General features: G+C 55.8%; 6 protein-coding genes across 6 annotated transcripts; 3 read left to right on the top strand and 3 right to left on the bottom strand.

Annotated features, from left to right (window-relative positions):
- Nucleotides 1-92: 92 nt before the first annotated feature.
- On the top strand, nt 93-3,035 carry G647_04579 (uncharacterized protein; the record flags this gene model as incomplete). The annotated part of the gene is made up of 1 exon (XM_008728920.1): nt 93-3,035. One exon carries the CDS (start codon nt 93-95, stop codon nt 3,033-3,035), a length of 2,943 nt encoding a protein of 980 aa, XP_008727142.1.
- A 1,152-nt stretch (nt 3,036-4,187) lies between these two features.
- On the top strand, nt 4,188-5,303 carry G647_04578 (arginase; the record flags this gene model as incomplete). Its single annotated transcript, XM_008728919.1, has 1 exon — nt 4,188-5,303. The coding sequence occupies one exon, from the start codon at nt 4,188-4,190 to the stop codon at nt 5,301-5,303; it is 1,116 nt and encodes a 371-aa protein (XP_008727141.1).
- A 684-nt stretch (nt 5,304-5,987) lies between these two features.
- Nucleotides 5,988-8,168, bottom strand: G647_04577 (uncharacterized protein; the record flags this gene model as incomplete). The annotated part of the gene is made up of 1 exon (XM_008728918.1): nt 5,988-8,168. The coding sequence occupies one exon, from the start codon at nt 8,166-8,168 to the stop codon at nt 5,988-5,990; it is 2,181 nt and encodes a 726-aa protein (XP_008727140.1).
- A 2,272-nt stretch (nt 8,169-10,440) lies between these two features.
- G647_04576 (uncharacterized protein) lies at nt 10,441-12,401 on the bottom strand (the record flags this gene model as incomplete). Its single annotated transcript, XM_008728917.1, has 4 exons — nt 10,441-10,494; nt 10,561-10,808; nt 10,977-11,666; nt 11,750-12,401. The coding sequence occupies 4 exons, from the start codon at nt 12,399-12,401 to the stop codon at nt 10,441-10,443; spliced, it is 1,644 nt and encodes a 547-aa protein (XP_008727139.1).
- A 683-nt stretch (nt 12,402-13,084) lies between these two features.
- Nucleotides 13,085-14,870, bottom strand: G647_04575 (aspartyl/glutamyl-tRNA(Asn/Gln) amidotransferase, B subunit; the record flags this gene model as incomplete). The annotated part of the gene is made up of 2 exons (XM_008728916.1): nt 13,085-14,553; nt 14,606-14,870. The coding sequence occupies 2 exons, from the start codon at nt 14,868-14,870 to the stop codon at nt 13,085-13,087; spliced, it is 1,734 nt and encodes a 577-aa protein (XP_008727138.1).
- Nucleotides 14,871-15,423: 553 nt separating this feature from the next.
- G647_04574 (uncharacterized protein) lies at nt 15,424-17,445 on the top strand (the record flags this gene model as incomplete). Its single annotated transcript, XM_008728915.1, has 1 exon — nt 15,424-17,445. One exon carries the CDS (start codon nt 15,424-15,426, stop codon nt 17,443-17,445), a length of 2,022 nt encoding a protein of 673 aa, XP_008727137.1.
- Nucleotides 17,446-17,588: the final 143 nt, after the last annotated feature.

The raw sequence follows: 17,588 nt of genomic DNA, 5'->3' as shown, positions 1-17,588 counted from the left end.
AGTATGTTGGACTTCAGGACAGACATACGACTGTCCCGGATACGAACATTCGACCTGTGACGGTCGCTCAGCTGCTTCACAACGACACGAGAATGGGTCAACTTCAGCATGAGCCGGCTCTCCGGCGGCTAGAGGTTCATTGGGACAGTGGCTTGATCGCCGCCAGCATCGCCGTCTCTCTCCTGGGCGCCTTTACTTCGACCCAGATGATGTGTCAAGCACGAACGTCCCGCTATCTCTCCGGCGTCCTGGTCTGGACGATATTGGGAAGCTTGACCTTCGGCTTCTGTTCGATCTGGTCCCTGCACTTCATTGCCATGTTGGCGTGCGAGCTACCTCTCTTGATCGGGCTGAACGTGCCCCTGACAGTCCTGAGCGCTATTCTCGCCGTCACCTTCACTTTCCTGGCTTTGGCCTCCGATCTCATGCGCGAAAGATACCTTAGCCTTGTCAAGAGAAGGAGACAATTGGCCAGACGGCACAACAAAAAGGGTGCAGCTAGAGCTCTGAATGGCAGCACAGATGCGCTTCTGGGGCCACGGACATCTGAAAGTGACCATGAGCCGTTGATTGTGCCTGGGCAGATGAATGACACCGGAAATCACGGTATCATAAGGTACGAGGGCGGCGCAAGTATGACTCTTGGGCCCTTGGAAGACCATTTTGCAGTGGGAAAACCTGCCAACGTTGCGACCACTGAAGCTCCTCCTTCTCCTCACCGACCTGCCTCGCCGCCTATTTCAGCGTGGAGGCGGCCACTGCTTGTCCTAAATGCCTCTTTACAGGAAGAGTCTTCTAGTAACGATACGGAGAGTCTTCCTTGGAGCTCAGATGAGGAAAGTCGTGCCCGAGGGTCGCCATCACCAAGCCACTCTGACAGCAGCAGCTTGGGCTTGCCCGGTTTCATGTCATTCAAAGTCCCCAGGTCGACTGCGCTCAAGACGACCAATGTTCTTGTCGGAACAGCTTACCTCCTGTACCACGGGGCGACCTTGAGACACTTTGTAAAGGGCTTCATTTGGAGCTTAGCAATCACAAGCATGCATTACGCGGGAATACTGGCTCTGGAAATTCCCGAAGGCCATGTCACCCTGCAGCCATTCATCGTCCTTCTCTCTGCGGCCATCAGTTGGCTGGTCTGTACCATTGGATGCATCTTGATACCTCAGATCGAAGTCAATCTATCCCAACAGCTAATATTCTCCACGGTTGCTGCAGCAGGGGTCGCCGCCATGCACTTTACTGGAATGTGGGCGACGACGTTCTGGTCTCGAGCGCCCGAAACCACCAAACACGGGTATCCTCCCAACCTGGCGGTTGCCGTGACCAGTATAGCTATCTTGACATGCATGCTCGCCAACGGTCTCCTGGCACACTCGGCTACTGTGGCTCGGAACAAGTTGGCAGAAATTGTTCAGACCAAACGAAAACTGTGGGCAGCCATTGCTCAGAAGGAAAACGCAGAGGCCGCTGCGGCAGCTAGGAGCGAGTTCATAGCCAGTGCCAGCCACGAGATTCGGACCCCTTTGCACCAGCTGCAGGGCTACAGTGACCTCATGTCTCGTACAGAATTGAACGAAGAAGCTCGCTTGCTCTTACTCGCGATACAGCAGGCCACCAGATCTCTGTCCATGATCACTGCTAACGTCCTTGACTGGTCACGCTTGGAAAAGGGGGAAGCGGTCTGTCGGCCAACCAGTCTCGATCTCCGAAAAGTGTGCGAGTCGATACTCACCATTCTGCCGAACAAAGACGAAGAGGCGGGGACCGAGCTCATGATTGTGGTCGGCCCCAATGTTCCGCATTCTCTCTTCCTGGACGAGACCTATCTGCAACGAATTCTGATGAATTTACTCACGAATGCATTGAAATTTACGCAATCCGGCTATGTTATCCTCTTGGTCGAGATCAAGGACGGTGAATTGGTTGTCACTGTCAGGGATTCTGGCTTCGGCATACCTGAATCGTTCTTGCCCCATCTATTCGAGCCATTCAAACAGGCGCAGATTCGAGGTGCTCACAGGGGCACCGGCCTCGGGTTGGCCATCATCCGGCAATTGTTACAGAAAATGGAGGGCACAATCACAGTAGAGAGCAGATACCAGCAAGACGAAGAAGTAGGAGCAGAATCATCCGGCAGCACTTTCACCGTCACAATCCCCGTCACCGTTTCGGCCGATTTGCCAGACAGTCTGGGGAGTCTGGGCCCAAACCGCAGTATTGCTCTCTTTGATTCCTGCAGCGAGCGAACGTTGGAAGGACTGCAGCTGGCGTGGAAAGCTTTCGGCTTTGATCTGGTCCGAGCCAAACCCGAGGATGCCATATCCGACTCCTGGGGATTCGTCTGGACGGATCTGATGTTCCTGCGAGCCAACGAGCAGCTCCTTAGGCGACTTCTGGAGGTTCGACACCAGTTGGTCATTGTGTCCTACGATTCTCAAACGCTCCTGGACGAATCCTTTGGGTCAGTCCCTCCACGCCACATTGTCCCCATCAGAAGGCCTTTGATGTGGCACCGTATGGTTGAGAATATGATCACTGCCGCTCGAACTGGCAGGGCAGCGATTGACCGTTCAGTCAGATTCGCACCAGTCGTGGATGTGGTGGAGAATGGTAGCTCCAGTCCCGCCCGCGAAACGAAAACCCTGAGTGGGTCCACAGTGCTACTTGTTGAAGACAACAAGATAAACCAGAAGCTCGGAGTAAAGATGCTGAAGACACTCGGGTACGATGTCGTTGTAGCAGACGATGGCCAGGACGCGATCGACAAGCTCGTCGCCAATGACCGGGACATTGCTGTAATACTAATGGACCAGTCGATGCCTCGCATGGACGGGATCACAGCAACCAAGAAAATTCGAGAAATGGAGCAGTCCGGAGGCCTATCAGGGAAGAGACGACCCATCATAATGGTCACTGCCGTGGTTGGTCCTGACGCTCAAGCACTGTGCATGTCGGCAGGGACAGACGCCTTCCTACCGAAGCCACTAGCTCTGACGAAGCTCGATAACACACTGAAGAAGTACTTGGGGTGACCTCGCCATGGTTTCGGATTGATACCGTTCTCAGTCTACCAGTACGCTCGATCAGCAAGCGCGGTTCAGGGCCCGCCTTGTTGATCAGGAGGCAGTCCGACACTCCCCCAGGACCAGACCGGACTAATTGTTGTGTCGATTCCATCAACACAAGCAGGTCACTGCATGATTGATATATGGCCCCTTGAGGAAAACAGAACTCGTTGGCCAGCTGAACCTGGGGCTCTCGAGCCGGAGGCGATGGGAAGAAGTAGAAAATCGCCACTGATACAAAGTGGCAAGTTGCATTAGCCGCGTGTATCCGGCGATGTGGTCAGGTGGACAAGATGTACATCTAGATGGAGTGTCCACCACCATCCGAGGTTGGCACGCCCTTGAGGAACAGCTTTAGCAAATAGATTGCTCCGCCAACCATGGCGAAATTGACCATGTGATGCGGTGAAAAGGAGGACCCAAACACTCAAGATTTCGGCTCCATTGTCGAGTTTGTTTCTGTTAGCAATATAAACCGCAGCCTCGCCAGGAACTGTACTTAGGGGAACTGAAGTTGATAAGACAGGATGCAATGTCACTTAACGCTCTAGCCCGGCTCTAAAGGCTCCTCCGGGTGCGACACGTGCGGCTAATCTTGCACTTAGGGGAGATCGATATGCAACCGAATGCAGGGCATGAAGCTAGAATTGCCTGAATTGCCCATGGCGATCCAACCCCACGGCCCGGGCGTCGTCATGATCTCGTTGCGCGCCAGGGGTCCGCCAGTCATGTGTTGGCACGCGTTGTGGGCGCAGGTCTCCGAAAACCAACGGAGGGGCAGGGATTGTTGGAGAGTGGGATGGCATGCGACAAGATGAAGGATTGAGGTGAGTGGACGCCGCTGCCAACAGAAAGATTATATTTCACCCATCTGTTCTTACCACACTCATTGACTGTCCCTCCTGTTCAATTTGGGTTCTGCTGTAGAGGGTGTCGTGCCGGTCTGTACATAATACCAAAAGCAGTTGTTTTTTCTGTCTGTCCGCTTTCATCAGGTGGGTACAGGTTTGCTGTTCGAAGAGCCAGTGTCATCGACGAGCTTCACCACCACCACTGGTACAGTGCGCATTGACCCGGTATTGTGGTTCTTCCATACTTGTCTTCACCCTCCCTTCAAACATGCACCCGATCGCTCCCGAGAAGTCCACGCCTTCAACAACCCACGGCCATATCAACGGACATACCAACGGGCACACGAACGGTCACGCCTCCGCCACTGCCTCGCAAGACCTCCGCGACGCCCACGAATACGATATGACTTCCCCCTCTACCATACGGCAGAAGTTCCTCCCCCACCCGGGTGACCTCGGCGTTGTGCTCGTCGGCTTCAGTGGCGGGCAATGCAAAGAAGGGGTCGACGCTGCGCCGACGGCTCTAGTCGGCGCCGGCTTGCTGGAGCAGATCCGCGACGAGCTAGGGTACGAGCTGCACGGCGACATAGAAGTGCACAACTACAACGAGATGCGGGCCCAGTCCGACGAGCCGCACCGTGGCATGAAGAACCCTCGCTCCGTCAGCGCGGTGACGGAAAAGCTCGCAGGCCAAGTGTATGAGCAGGCACGCCAGGGCCGGATGGTCTTGACCCTCGGCGGGGACCACAGCATCGCCATCGGCACGATCGCCGGCACGGCCAAGGCCATCCACGAACGCTACAGCGGCAAGAAAGAAATTGCCGTCATCTGGGTCGACGCCCACGCCGACATCAACACCCCCGAGACGTCCGACAGTGGCAACATTCACGGCATGCCTGTGGCATTTGCGACGGGGCTGGCCAAGTCCCAGGAACGCGACATCTTTGGCTGGATTCAAGACGATCAGCGCCTCTCGACCGCGAAGCTCGTCTACATCGGCCTGCGGGACGTGGACAAGGGCGAGAAGAAGATCCTGCGCGACCACGGCATCAAGGCGTTCAGCATGCACGATATTGACCGGCACGGCATCGGCAGGGTCGTGGAGATGGCGTTGGCGCACATTGGCACTGACACGCCGATTCACCTGTCGTTTGACGTCGATGCCCTAGATCCGATGTGGGCGCCGTCGACGGGCACGCCCGTGAGGGGAGGCCTGACGCTGCGAGAAGGCGACTACATTGCCGAGTGTGTGCACGAAACGGGCCAGTTGGTCGCGATGGACCTCGTCGAGGTGAATCCCTCAGTCGAGGCTGCAGGGGCCAGCGAAACTGTCCGGGCGGGCGTCAGCCTGGTGCGCTGTGCCTTGGGAGACACTCTTCTGTGATGTGACAGTCGACGAGATCACAATACTCGCATGCGAGGTGGTTCCAGAAGGATCACGTAAGGTCGGTCATGGAGCTATTCGCGGTTGCATTGCCGGTGTCCAACTCGACGCGACATTGATGAAATTAGGCGACAAGGCCGGAAAGAAGCAGGATTGGAACACAAATCAAGATCAGGACAGCATTAGGGTCGGTACCATAAATTAGACAGACGGACCCGGTCGTCTAATTACCTATATATAAAGACAGAAGAAAAGGGAGACTTCAAGCCCTGATATGCGTGTCTCTCTTTCCGTCTTTCCGCTCCAAGGTATCCACTCTCGAAAGGTCAGGTCAAGCAACATCGTCGTCAGGTCATTGACTGCGGTAAAGTATGGAGATTGATTTGGTCTTCACCACAGGATCTTACTCAATCCGCTGAACTCCAGACTCGGAATTCAACAACCAACGCTCGATTTCAGAATTAATTGCTCAACACGCAAGATACATGATATCTCACAAAATTTAACACATACCCGCTCGGAGGAGAGTGGCGGTTCGTCAAGAACGGTGGGACTACTTCCTCATTCTGAACGCGGTGTTCATGTACTTAGTTACTGCACTACTTGGGTACCATTTATACCCTACCATGCAATGTACAAATACCCACTTCACTGTAAATTGCAGTCGTGCCCTCCTGACCTGCCCTAGTTGACTATGTGATGGGTATATATCTTGACCGTCGACTGCTCCAGCACGTCAGCCCTGCTTCGTCGCGACTTTGCTGCCTTGAATCTTTGCGTGGCGAAGTGCATGCCTTGATCTGTGCCTCGATCTGTGCCCGTAGCTGTGATTGTGCCCGCAACTGCGCCTCTCGCCCCGTTAGCCACGCCAGCCAGAGCCAGCTCCTCCAGCTCCTCACCCTCCTCCTCCTCCTCGTGCACCGCAGGGGTGGTCGTCTTCCTCCTCCACACTCCGACATCACACTCGGCCACAAAATCCACAAAAGACCAGGCCGTCGTGTTTGGAATGGCCCTCCCCGCCGCCGTCGCGGCCGCCGCGCCGCCTCTAGGGAGACTCCCGACCGTGAGCACGGCAACACAGCACAGCAGCAGCGTGCCCATGACGACGGTGTACAGCCACACGCTCCACGCGGCGACGGCCAAGCCGTAATACATGGTCGACAGACTGGCCGTGACGTAGAGGTCCGGCTGGTCCGGAGGCAGACGGTCGAGCACGCGGTCGGGCGAAGGGACGGCGCTGTACGGCGACACGTACGTCGGCTGGAAATAGTACAGCGGCATGGCGAGCAGGTTGTACAGTTTCAACACGGCCTGGGCGGCCGTCGGGGACGACACGCCCGCAAACAGGAGGTCCGTCGAGAGCATGTTGATGAACTGTTCGGCCGGGCTGGACGAGGAGGCCAGCGTCGACCGGACCCCGAGCGTGGTGTTGTACAGGAGCAGCAATTCGGCCGCCGAGATGGGTTGTGGTGTCGGTGTCGTCGAGAACTCCGACACGGCAATCGCCGACAGGTTGGCCCGCGACAAGTGCACCGTGGCGTGGCGGACGTATGCGCGCATGGTCATCGTCCACCCGGGGGACGAGACTGGACGACACGACGAGTCTGCGGGACAAACCACGAACTTGGCGGTGACGGCGTTGGCGTTGGCGTTGGCGGCGGCGGCGGCGACAGCGGCGGTCTGCGCAAGGCAGATCCCCACGGCGTTGCTCTCCCGGCCCAGCACGATACAGTCGCGCTCGCCCTGGAAGCTGGCGTCGGGTGAGGCAAGGTTGGTGAAGTCCAGCTGCAGGCCGCGGACCGAGTGGATCTTGTAGATGGGCGCGGTCGGGAGCGCGGTGTTCAAGGTCGGCCACGGCGTGATCAACTGGCTTCCGCCGTGCAGAAAGTAAGCCCATCCGCAGGTCTCGTTGGAGAAGAAATTCGACACGTCGCAGTCGGATCGGCCGGAGTCGATCACGGGCACGCTCCACGAGACCGCGCTCGTCTGGAGCAGGGCGGAATAGTCGCTGGCCATGAGCGTCGCGGCGACCGATGCGTAGATGGCGGCCCAGCTCGCGTTGAAGTCGCCGATGCCGGCCGAAATGGGGAAGCTGGCGTGGTGGTCAAAGTACATGCGCACATCGACGTTGCTGAGGAGCACGATACCCATGGCGGGAGGGATGATGACGATGACGAGCTTCAGCCAGCTCAGCCGTCGCGCCCCTCCAGCGTTCAGGTAGAGCAGCTTGATCCATCCCCAGGGGCCAGTGCCGGGGCAGAGAGCGAGGAAGGACGACAACCGGGTGCCTCCGTCCTGTGCAATCAACATCCACAACGCCCTTTCGGTGGACAGACCGATGAGAAAGACAAGGGAGGCATTTGTCAGTTCTGATAGCGTGCGGAGCACGAGTAGCGTGTTGCCGGGATTCAGAGCGGTGAAGGAGAGATAGCGAAGGTCGGTGGACCCGAAAGCGTAGCATACAGTGGTGATGTAGATGCCGGTAGCGACACAGGCAGAGAACCACGCCGGAGCGGATTGTCGGAGGGGCGAGTGCCTTCTCGGTTGACGTCCAACGCTCTCCTCGACGACAGGCTTCTTGCCCGTCGTTTGCGTCGTATTAGTCTCGGTGCTCGTCGTGGGCGGCTCTCCGCCCTGGATCGACACTGTTTCTAGAGGACCAAGCTCGCCCGCATCGCCAGAAGATGCAGCAGACGGTGGCACTTCCACGTCATCGTGGCGGCTTGTGGTCGAGGATCGCTCGCTCTCGTGCTGCGTTACCTGGCCGCCTGCCGGATCGCTCTCGGCAGCCTCAGCCTGGCCAGGTAGATTGGCATCTGGGGGTGACGCCTGCGAGATCTGGTGCGAGGCTGGAGACAGAGACATTGCAGATCTTCGTCGTCTTAAGCAATGCCTGCTAGGGTCAGAGACGGATACCGCAGAATCATCTCAACTGTCCAGTATGCGGCCAAAGGCATCGTAGCCTTACGGTCGAGAAGAGTATGTTTTGGCGCCAGCCTCCAAAGGACGTGGCTTGAGGCGCGGCCTTCATCCTTTGGCCAGGCTCGTATCGCATCGATGGCAGTGCCTGCAACCCGCCCGAATGGTATGAGGCTGGACTAGGCATCGCACTCTGAGTTGAGGTGAGCAGGTCGGAGGCGCTCTTCAGACGATCTTGGCTCGCCAAATGTGTCTTGGCTGAAAGCACAAGTGGCCCTGGTTTGGCCATGGCCTACCCAGTAGTCGTTGCTGCAGGCTCCGAGGAGCCGAGTGTCTTGGGTTCGGGCTGACCAGGGATCTCATGTAAAGAGGGAGACAAAAGACTGCTTGGAACATATTGACCTTTTTCTTCAACTCCATAGTGTCTGGTCAAAAGTGAGCAGTTCTCGTCCCTAGAGTGAACGAGCATCCACGATCATGGCTCAGAAACGATGGGCGTGGGTGATCTTCCAGGGCTTCATGGTAACCCTCGCCCTCGATCGGAGACAAGAAGACCCGTACGTATGGCTCCTCGTGGCCATCGAACTTTGGAACTGAGACGCGTCGTAGCCTATCGTCCTGTACTCAGACGGACATAGCTTCGCTGGATGCGTGCGTAGCATCTGCCGTCGACATCCTGCTCTCTTCGTTGGACGCATCTCCGACCTCATCGTTCGACTATACCAGCGCGGCATCCGATCTCAACAGTGTCGCGAGCGGCTTGACATCGCTCGGTATAACAGTGTCCTCCTTCCTTTCTGATCCTGCAAGTTTCACGGGCGCAGAAACTTATTCGGGACCGTATGTCTCGGACATTGTTGCCAGTTATTCGGCGTACACCGCCACCCATACTGGCTCAGGCGGAAGCAGCTTTTCGTTTGACACGTCGGCATTTCTAGTGACGGCGACGACTTCGCAAGGTCTGTAGCTCTTCACTAGGACAACATTAGAGAGATATGTTGACAATGTATCCCAGGCTCCATGACGTCTTCCGAAGTATTGGAAAGCACCAGCACCACGCGCCCTGCCGACAGCGGCGCCACGACGGCAGCGGCAACGCCGTCTGAATTTAATTCGGTAGGGGCCATGGTTGAAGACCCGGGCCGGTACCCAATCTTCATTAGCATCTGCGCAGCCGTTGGGAGCCTAGGCCTCCTATGGCTCCTCTGAGCTCCTGCTCGGAGCTTTGGTATGTGAGAAGTTTGCTCAAGCCCTGCATGTTGAAGGCGTTGAGCAAAGTCTCAGTGTCGCGGACTCATGAAGTCTCACGAACTCACCATGTAGGCAAGAGGCATGACTGGGTTGAACTGTACTAGAGAGATATATGCAATGCAGGGTTCAAGGAACGAGGGTGCCACTCGAATGTATGTCAGAGCTGGAGTATAAGCTGTTGGAAGACAAGCTCAGCTCTGGACTCCAGGGCAAGCTCGAGAGGGGAGCTCATCACCAACGCGTGTACTCCGCGGAATCCTTGTCCGCTCTTCAGACATGGGGCAATCCGTATAGTGGGAAGGAGAAGGGTATCGCGGACGAGGATGAAGGGCCTCTTCGTCTCACTGTGACACGGCAGGGTGATATGCCACCACGCAATGCCTCCTTTAGGGATATCTCCAAGCCTCTGCTTAATGTCAGGTGGAATGGGCGGATGCATTGCGTCACCTTGGGCTCCGCAGTAAGCATAAACGGTATTGAGTATACGTCCAAAAACGTCTCAGCCTGTGGCGCCTGTCTCTTTAAGGAATCTGCGACGGGAACATGAACAAACAGTCCTCCGGAAGCTCGGAAGAGGCAACCGGCTTATGCCAGACGCACCGGACCTGTGGAATCCGTGTATAAAACAGGGAATTGCGTGGGCGGCTCTTGAAGTGACTGTCAGGCATCGGCTTTTCCTGGGGCCGGGAACGTCGGACACATTCCAAACGTTGACGACATGATCACTTGTCAATATAATGGCCGGCCTCATCTCGGGTTCGATGAATTCGAGCTCTCTGTTCAGCAGGGTTCGATTGTTCCACCGGGTGTAAATGATTGTGTGGGTGGTTGGGCAAAGATGGAAATTCTGAAGGAATTGGTGTCAATCTCCGGTCTCTTGCTCTACTCAGTCAGTCATCGCTTAACGGCCATCTTCTCTGATGCCCCTTCACCAATCCCGCCATTGGGATTGTTCCGATGTGGTCCATCACGCCTTCCTAGGCTCAAAACACAGCTGCAACGGTCCGAGCCCGAGCGTGAACTGCAGGAAAATCAGCGTTGGTGAATGCTGTCTCGGTCGCACGAGCTAGAATGTGTATGGGCTTACATGATCCTTCGTGCCGTTCAAGAGCTTCTCCCCAGTCTCGCCCTCGGCAAGTCTCACATTGAAGTCTCGAATGATATTTGTGGTCAGAAGACGGATCTCCAAGTATGCCAGGTTCTTGCCTATGCAGCTCATGGGGCCAGTGCTGAACGGGTGAAAGACCTCCTTGTTTTTGTAAGGCATCAATTCTGCAGAGCGAGAGCCGTGGCGTTCGGGGATGAAAGCGAGTGGGTCGGGGTACAACTCTGGATCTAGAGAGAGGTTGTCAGCGTCAGCACAATGGCCACAAAGTGACTCCCCGGGTGAGGGAGAAAGAATCGAGCCTCCCCTCTCTGTGTCCCAAAAATGCCCCTAATAGGTGCCTGAGAAACCTAGCCTCCACACTAGTCGACGCAAAGGAGCACATTCGGGCCACGTACCTCTCGCCATAGCATACATCGGCATCTGAACCACCGTATTTCCGGGGATATGCACCCCTCCGATGTCTACACCCTCATCGGGCATCTCTCTGAATACACCGCTGGGAACAGGTGGATTGAGCCTCAACGTCTCGTTGATGCTGCCGTTCAGAATTGGCGCTTCTTGAATCTTGACATGCTCGATCTTCTCACCCGGCTTGACGAGGCTGTCGAGTTCTTTTCTGAGTCGGTCGAGGAGGCCTTCTTGCGTGGCGATGTGGTAGAATAGATGCACGAGTGTAGCGGCTGTGGTGTCGGAACCGGCAACGATGATAAGGCGACTATCGCCATGCAACATGGGCAATTGGGCATTCTGGCTCTCAGGATCCGACGCGTTGAAATGCTCAATCAAGGTGTGACTGATATCGGGATCCGCCAATTTGCCTTGCATCTTCATCCGATTCTCGAGTTGCTCGGAGCAGTAGTTCAAGAAGCGAAAGTGATCCGCTGCCGCGCCTGGGATGGCGATCAGCAATCGAAAGAGCCAGTTAGGCAACTGGACACCAAGCATGTCCATTCCATCGTTCAGCAATTTGATGGCCCAATGCATCTCGCCAGATTCGAGGCAACCGTAAGAGGCTCCAAAGGCGAGGTCGCCCATTACATCGAAGGAGTAGAGGTTGAACCATTTTGACATGTCCATTGGTTGGCCTGGAGAAGTTAGAATTGCGCCCAGAGGTCGACGATAGCTTGGGTGTCATGAGGTAGGGCAAGAAACAAGCGACTATACCGACCGTGTGACTCTTCCAATTTTCGAATCAGGAGGTCATTGTACCTCTGCACCCGGTTCTCATATCCTCTCAACGCCTTGTCGCTGAAAGCAGGGCTCCAAATCCTCCGTCTCCGGTCATGCACCCCCCTATTCCTGGTCGTGTGCAAGGACATCCTAGGCAAATCCGCGTCATACCACTCGCTCTTGGTGCATTTCGTCTTCGGGCCCAGGGTCACTTCCACGCCGTCCGGATGCGTCACAGAAATGCCGTATGGGTCAAGCCGGACAAACCTGCCGTACTTTTGATGTTGCGCGAGCAGGTAGTGGTTGAGATTCTTTGCGCCGCCAACCTGGAAGCTAAGGTAGAAGCGAGAGAGGCGAGCCCAATAGGGTCCGGGAATTTTGTTCAACGGATTGAAGAAGAGGCGGTAGATAATGAGGCTGCTGTACAGGCCGGCAAGGTAGAGTGACGCATGCTGTGCGGTGAATGAGATGGCATTCTTCAGGGGACTATTGTAATAATGGGTCTGTGCAATGGTTATGAGAGCGCATCCGAGAAGGAATGCTTGAATATATCGAGTAGGGTATAACCAGTGTTCGCCTCTCTTGAAGTATAACAGGTGCGAGGCGATGCCCGCCGTCACGACAATCAAAGCCAAGTACGTCGACGACATTGTAATGAAATATGATGGCACGTCGAGGCAGAGAAGAGATGAGCCCGAACTCCTGGACAGAAGAAGGCACAGTTATAACTGCACACTCTTTGAGGAGAGGCTGTTTGACCCGTATGTCTTCTATTCCTCCAGAAATCAGGCCCGGCTTACCCAGAACCCACATTGCCAGGCCGCCTAAGGTTTCCTGGGGTCCTTAGGCCCATGGTGAGCTCATGGTGGTCGAGTGCCGAGCTTAGAAACCATACTAGTAACAGCGGTATCGCTTAGTCGGCTATACGAGTTAGTGCCTCGTGTCAAGCATCGCACGAAAATGCGGGGATCTTGGCCAGTTTCTGGGGCATTGCTGTGTCGGAGGGTTCGAGTCGAGCTGACTCGGCCATGTCGACAGAGACGACTCGAAGCTCGAATTCGGTACAACAAGGACCAGAGTCGTGTCCGACATGCGAAGTCGACGCGCACGTGGCCAGTCCAAGAACCGCATCCACTGAAAGAAGACGTAAAGGTCATCTCACAAAGGCTGGTAAGACACGCTACCAAGATTAGGTGCTTGCTGCTTGAAGACGTATGGTTGTAGGTGCTGCGAAGATAGTATGCGTATTCTCTTGAGCGGCAGATGTGAACGAATCGCGCGGCAGGGCGGCCCTGGACGCCTTAGCAAGCGGCCCAGGTAGAGCCTTGGACCATCACCCCTCGCTCTGCTTCAGAATTAGTTGTCGAAGGGTCTGTTCGGCTATGGGTGCGCGCATGTCTCCCTTGCGTGGATGTCTCATCATCTGCCCCATCAAGAACTGCAACTTGCCGATTTTGCCCTTTTCAACGATGTCGTTGACATGCTGAGGGTATTTCCCGATGATATCCTTCGCGATTTCCTCGTAGGATTCCGAGGACATCTCGGAGAACCGCAAATCCTCCTGAATGATAATGCCCGAGACGGATCGTTTATCGCCATTGTAGATCAGCTTGAGAATCAGCTTGGCAGAGACACCAGTTATCTCGTTTGCCTTCAGCCGGTAGATGAGGTCGGCCATCGTTCTTGACGTTACTACGTTGTCGTCCCAATGCCTGCCGTCCGAGGACAACAGAGCGCCCAACTCATGCAGCACCCAGTTTCCGACCAACTTGCCGTGGTCACGGGTCGTGGTCTCGAATTTACTGCTGGCTATGAGTTCGTCAACGACTTCTTGAAAGAAGATCAGCCTCTCGCCGTCGTCAAGTGAGACCAACGTGCTCGCATCGGTGAATGTGAGGTCGTAGTCATTGACTAGCAAATGGACGAGGTCACTTTCCGTGGGAGGCAGAGTCTTCTTAACCCACGAAATTAGGTCACTGCTGAGGTATAGTGGCGCAATGTCAGCATCGGGCATGTATCTGTAGTCGACTTCGCCCTCTTTGCCTCGAAGTCTCTTTGTTTCGTTCGGGGTCGTCATGGACCAGCCCCGAGTCTCGCCTTGAACAACACCACCCTGATCGAGAATCTTGATCTGGCGGTCTCGTTCGGCCTTTATTGCATCCTCAATGCCTTTGAAGGTGCTGAGGTTCTTGATTTCCGTACGTTGACCAAGCCCTGTCACGCCAATGTAGACATACGGTCCAGCTGCAGCGTCGCGGCGACGAACAGAAACGTTGACATCTGCCCGAAGTCCGCCCTGTTCCATTCCAGTTGTAACAGAGTCGACGGCATAGAGGATTGACTGAATCTTTCGGACATAAAGGGCGGCATCGCGCGGGGAGTGCAAGTCAGGCAGGGAAATGATCTCTACCAAGGCCTGGCCGCAGCGATTGAAGTCAATCAGGGCTGTATTGGCATCGTCCTCCTGGGTCCTTGCGGTGTCCTGCTCCAGTTGCACCTGCTTGATATTGACTGTTAGGGTCCTGCCCTCTTCCAGTCCGTCCTCAGCATTCAAGACAACGTGACCGTTCTTCGCAAATGGATGGTAGTACTGTGTTATCTGGTAGCCCGCAGGCTGGTCGTGGTAAAAGTAGTGCTTGCGGTCGAAGCTGCTGACTGGTTCCACAGTACACCTGAGGGCGAGGGCCGCACGTAGAGCAGGTAGAACTACACCTGGCTGTAGGACGGGGAGACTGCCGGGCAGAGCAATGTCGAAGGGAGCGATCTGACTATTCGGGACAGCGCTCGGAGCCGTTATGGCGGCTAGTGAGCCATTAGCCGTGCATCAATGGGTAGGAAGGGCAGTAGTATTCACGTGAGAAAAGCTTTCGAGACGCATTGAGCTGGGCATGGATCTCGATGCCCACAGTCAGTTCCCAGTCGTCCGGTGTATCATGACTTGTCGTCCTTGGGAGGGCAGCAGGAGCCGCTCGAGCAGCTTTGGCGGCATCCTTCAACTGCTTGCGCAGAGGAGCACGATCGGTTCGCAGCCACGGCCTGCATGAATGGAACGGCCGGAGACCAGTGAGAGGCCGGACTGGAAGGCGCTGGCGAGTCCATGCCAAATATCTTCCGTGCATCGGCTGCTGAAGGCCTGCACCATGAACAGCTCGGGAAGTATGACAACGCGATGATACGGGGAATGGACTGACTGACACCAAGGTGACGGTCCCCGTGAAATCAATCTGAGAGCACGTCGCCTGGGGTTTTTATGCTTGACCGTAGCTCATCTGCTCAACCGTAGCGGACGGAGCGGTGAAACTGTTTATCCGCGCTCGAGGAACCCAACACCACAACTTTGCCCAACATATGAGGTCAAGGGCGACATGCTCAAGGTTTCACAACAACCCTCTTCGTGCTTCCTCACTTTTGCCCAGCTCACGGGCTGTGACAGAATGATACGATCACTATGTCTGGCAGGCCGGTGTTAGGGCTGCTGGTCAAGCTTCCACCCTCACTAGCCTTGCCTTTCAATTGTTCCTCTCCTCACCAACGACTCGAGCTCGTGCGTGTGGAGACCAGCACCAGTTTTCTTTCCACCTGAACTTGCATGGTATCTCTCTGTCCTTACACCAGCCAGGCAGTCTTTCGCCTCTGCACGCTTCCCCAGGTCACCACCATGATACTATCGATATGAAGTTGAATTCCCTACCGTCGGTTGGCGGCCTCCAGCTCTACCAGGAGTTCTGGGGCCGACCGGGGTCGAAACCTTGGGCTTTGGCCACCACCACCACTCTGAGCTTGTTTCTAGGATTCGGTGCACTGTTTCTTGCGAGGTCTTACCTTTCAACAGGTCGGAATCCCGAAGAAGAGGCTTCCTCTCCGGAAAGCGACCATCCTGTGCTCAAAACCCACTCGACTACACGGCCTTATAAGACAAAGTATGCAGAATATTCCTCAATACGGACGTTTTACCATCCTCACGCTCATGCGGAAAAATCTCAAGCCATCGCAGACCTCCCTTTGCTGGTATTTATCCACGGGTTGGGCGGCTCGTTGCCTCAATTTGCGCCACTGCTGGGTAGTCTCGTCAATATCGCCCCGTGCTTTGGACTTGATCTACCGGGCCATGGCATGTCGGCTTTCTCGCCCCAGAATTACGATGCCTACGAGATCGCAGCATTTTGTGAGCTATGGCAGACGGCGATCCGGGAAGTCTGCGAGGAGCACGGACACAAGAGGGTCCTGTTCATCGGTCACAGCATGGGCTGCTCGATCGCTGCTCTGTTGGCCACAAATCCCTCTTTCCCCCTTGAAGTGGTAGGTTTCGTCGGCATCTGTCCTAAAGCAACACCTCCGTCGCCATCAGAAGCTGCTTCGGCGAGGCGATTCCTCTCGTTGCCGGATCCAGTGCTCAACGTCTTGCGGATGTTGGACAGAAGGGGTGGAGTCAACTCCAAAAGCGTCGAGAGAATGGCCGGCAAGGCTGCAGGTGTAGACCTCCGACGTCTGCAATTAGCATTCAACAAGAGCTTTAAGACGCCCGTGTGGAAGCGCTCAGCGCTGGGTTGCCTACCACTCTACGACTCCACTGGGAAAGCAATGGCCGGCCTACCTGGCAGGGAGGTCTGGGCCAGAATTCGGGTGCCTCTATTCCTCATAGCAGGAGAAGCAGACACAGTCACCAAGCCCGCCGAAGTCGCAACGATTGTCTCGTTCCTCCAGGAACCAGCAGGCCACAATACGAAAGACGCCACCACAGTGGAACAACCACTCAACACTGCCGACTCCATACCCGATGATACGCCAACCCCCAGCAAACCCAGCCAAGAGAGTTCCAATGACTCTACAGCGGACGAACGCAAATTCGGCACCCTCCCTTCCACAACAGAAACATCCAGCCACAACTCCAAGGTGGTAAAGACCGCCATTCTGCCCTCTCCTGCCGCCCACGCCCTGATGTATGATCACTCGACCTATCGCACTGTCGCCGGCCTGATCGAGGACTTCCTCGCCCGCTACGTCTCCCCCCAACTATCCCTCGGCTGGCAGCTCCAACAACTCACCACCTCTGGCAAATGGGACGTGAAGAATCTGGAGAAATGGAAAAAGGTCCTCCCGGTCTCCGGTCCCATCGGCCATCCTCCCGAGCAAGGCATATTCCGCGCGTTGAAGACGTTGAGAGAGCAAGACGAAATCCACACGCCGAGCGTGTTTCTGAAAGAGTGGCGAGACAAGATCTTCGCCGTGATCGACATCTCGCACGACTCGCCCGTCTACGACACCGCCTCGCTCGAGAAGGGGGGAATCCAGTACCACAAATTCCCGACCGTGTCCAAAGTGCCGCCCACGATTGTCGAAGTCGCGGATTTCATCGCCCTCGTCGACCGTCTCCGCCTGGAACAACATTCTCCTGGCTCGACTGGCGAGGGCAAGAACATCGGCGTCCACTGCCACTATGGCTATAATCGCACCGGATTCTTCATCTGCTGCTATTTGATCGAGCGGTGCGGATATCGCGCACAGGACGCGCTGGATGAGTTCGCGGCACAGAAGCCGCCGGGCATCAAGCACGAGCATTTCATCGATACGCTGTTCATGCGGTATCACGTGGGGCTAAAGAAGGCGCGTACGCTGGTTGGTGCAGCAATGGACGACAAGAACCGGAGTATGGCGGGCACGGGGGTCGAGAGCGTGGCGTCTACGGATTCATAACGTGTCGAAGGGGCCCATGAAGAAGGCATTGCTGCGTAAAGTGACGAGATCGGCTGGCTGGCTGGCTGTCCCGGCAGTCAGACATTCTTGTCTCCCTCCCCCCGGGCTGTGGTGCATAGAGAGTGAGACGCCACTGTGGCCCG

This window comes from Cladophialophora carrionii (genome assembly GCF_000365165.1).
Source record: "Cladophialophora carrionii CBS 160.54 unplaced genomic scaffold supercont1.3, whole genome shotgun sequence".
NCBI classification, from domain to species: Eukaryota; Fungi; Ascomycota; class Eurotiomycetes; order Chaetothyriales; family Herpotrichiellaceae; genus Cladophialophora; species Cladophialophora carrionii.
Note: the sequence above shows the minus strand (reverse complement) of the source record. Positions and strands in the feature narration are given on the sequence as shown.